Here is a 1,801-nt window from a genome sequence, read left to right as displayed (position 1 = left end):
GCCTGCGAAAAGATCAGGGAGGACCACAACCTGCTACCCTCACAGCAAATGGGGGCAAGAAGGGGCAGGTCCCACTGAAACAGCCATAGCACAACTTCTAGCCCAGATAAGGACAGTGTGGCAGCACCCAGGACAGGTGGCATCGGTACTCTCCCTAGACATGACAGGGGCCTATGACAAGGTGCTGCGGGAGCGAATGGTTCACATCCTCCGGCGACTGGGCATCCCCAGGGACCTGGTGGGATGGGTTGCGTCCTTCATGACCAACAGGAAATCCACAATTGCCTTTGAGGGCCAGGAATCAGACACCTTTGACATCCCAGCAGGCATCCCGCAGGGGTCACCCCTATCACCTATACTATTCCTATTCTACAATGAGGAACTGGTGCGCATCTGCTCAAGACCGGGGCGCCCGGTGGTGTGCATAGCCTTTGTAGACGATGTCAACGTGATGGCCTATGGCCAGTCCACTGAGGACAACTGCAGGGAGCTCCTGCGCATGCATCGGGCATGCGAGGAGTGGGCAGCACGGCACGGGGCGGTCTTTGCCCCCCAGAAGTATGAGCTAATGCACTTCACACGGGCGCGCAACCAATTCAACCTACAGGCTGAGCTGAGACTGCCAGGACAAACTATACAACCGAAACAGGTGATGAGGGTATTGGGTGTATGGTTAGACTCTAGGCTGAGATGGAAGGGCCACCTGGACGCGGTGGCAGGCAAGATGAAGACTCAAGTCAGAGCACTGTCCCAAACCACCCAATCCACATGGGGGCTCCCACTACGACAAGCGAGAATGGTGTATAACATGGTCATCAGGCCGGCCCTGACCTATGGAGCAATAGCATGGCACCAGCCACAGGGGCAGGGGGGCACGGGTCCAGCTAAGTCAGGACTGGCCCTCAAGCTGACCACAGTGCAGAACTCCTGCCTCAGAATAGTGGCAGGGGCATACAAAAGAACCCCAACAAGCACACTGGAAGCGGAAACCCACACAGTACCCTTAGACATCCACCTGGATGGGCTAGTGGCAAAGGCGGTCAACAGGATGAAGGCCTCAGGAATGGCGCAACAAATTGAGAATGCGTGTGCGGCCATAAGGACCAGGCTTCGGCACCGGGGGGTGACAAGGGGGGCACAGAGACACATGGGAGCTGTGGTTCACCCGGCAGCCCTGCCAGTGGACTGGGAACAGCAATGGATTCAGGGTGCTAAGGAGAGAGTCACAGCAGAGATGACACCGGAACAACGAGCCAACCTGGACCAAGCCTCATATAATCACTGGCTGAAGCGCGAGCAGCTCTGGAGGTGGGTGCAGAGGTGGAAAAGACGTGAGCCCCCCTGGGGGAGCGGCATGGCCGGCCCCCAGACAAGAAAATTCTGAAGTGGCACACCGGCCTGCGCAAGGCTCGCAGCACTATCATCATCCAATTGAGGTCAGGGAAAACCGGACTGGCAGCTTTCCTAAACCGGTGTAAGGTACCTGAATTCCCCACCCCACGGTGCCCCTGTGGGTATGAATGGGAAACAGTCGAACATGTTCTGATACACTGCGAACGCTGGGAGCAGCAGCGTCAGGGCCTTATAAGAAATGGCAGGCTAGACAAGAGGATGCTGCTAGACACCAAGGAAGGCCTGCATCTCCTGTCAAACTGGTGGATGGAGAGCGGGATTCTAGGCCAGTTCACATTAGCACGCGAGCTGACACACTATGTACCATAAGGCCCTGAGCTGCCTTGGACCCCCAGAATCCACCTGAATCCCACATGCACTCACTCCCCTGACTACTTAGCCCCTCCCT

At 57.0% G+C, this 1,801-nt stretch overlaps 1 protein-coding gene across 1 annotated transcript; it reads left to right on the top strand.

The window, feature by feature from the left end:
- Positions 1–160: 160 nt before the first annotated feature.
- On the top strand, positions 161–1,722 carry HCAG_06666 (predicted protein; the record flags this gene model as incomplete). Its single annotated transcript, XM_001539011.1, has 2 exons — positions 161–1,308; positions 1,416–1,722. The coding sequence occupies 2 exons, from the start codon at positions 161–163 to the stop codon at positions 1,720–1,722; spliced, it is 1,455 nt and encodes a 484-aa protein (XP_001539061.1).
- Between the last annotated feature and the right edge of the window lie 79 nt (positions 1,723–1,801).

The sequence above is a fragment of the Histoplasma capsulatum genome, genomic scaffold (assembly GCF_000149585.1).
Source record: "Histoplasma capsulatum NAm1 scaffold_6 genomic scaffold, whole genome shotgun sequence".
Taxonomy (NCBI): domain Eukaryota; kingdom Fungi; phylum Ascomycota; class Eurotiomycetes; order Onygenales; family Ajellomycetaceae; genus Histoplasma; species Histoplasma mississippiense.
This window is presented reverse-complemented; position numbering and strand designations above follow the sequence as displayed.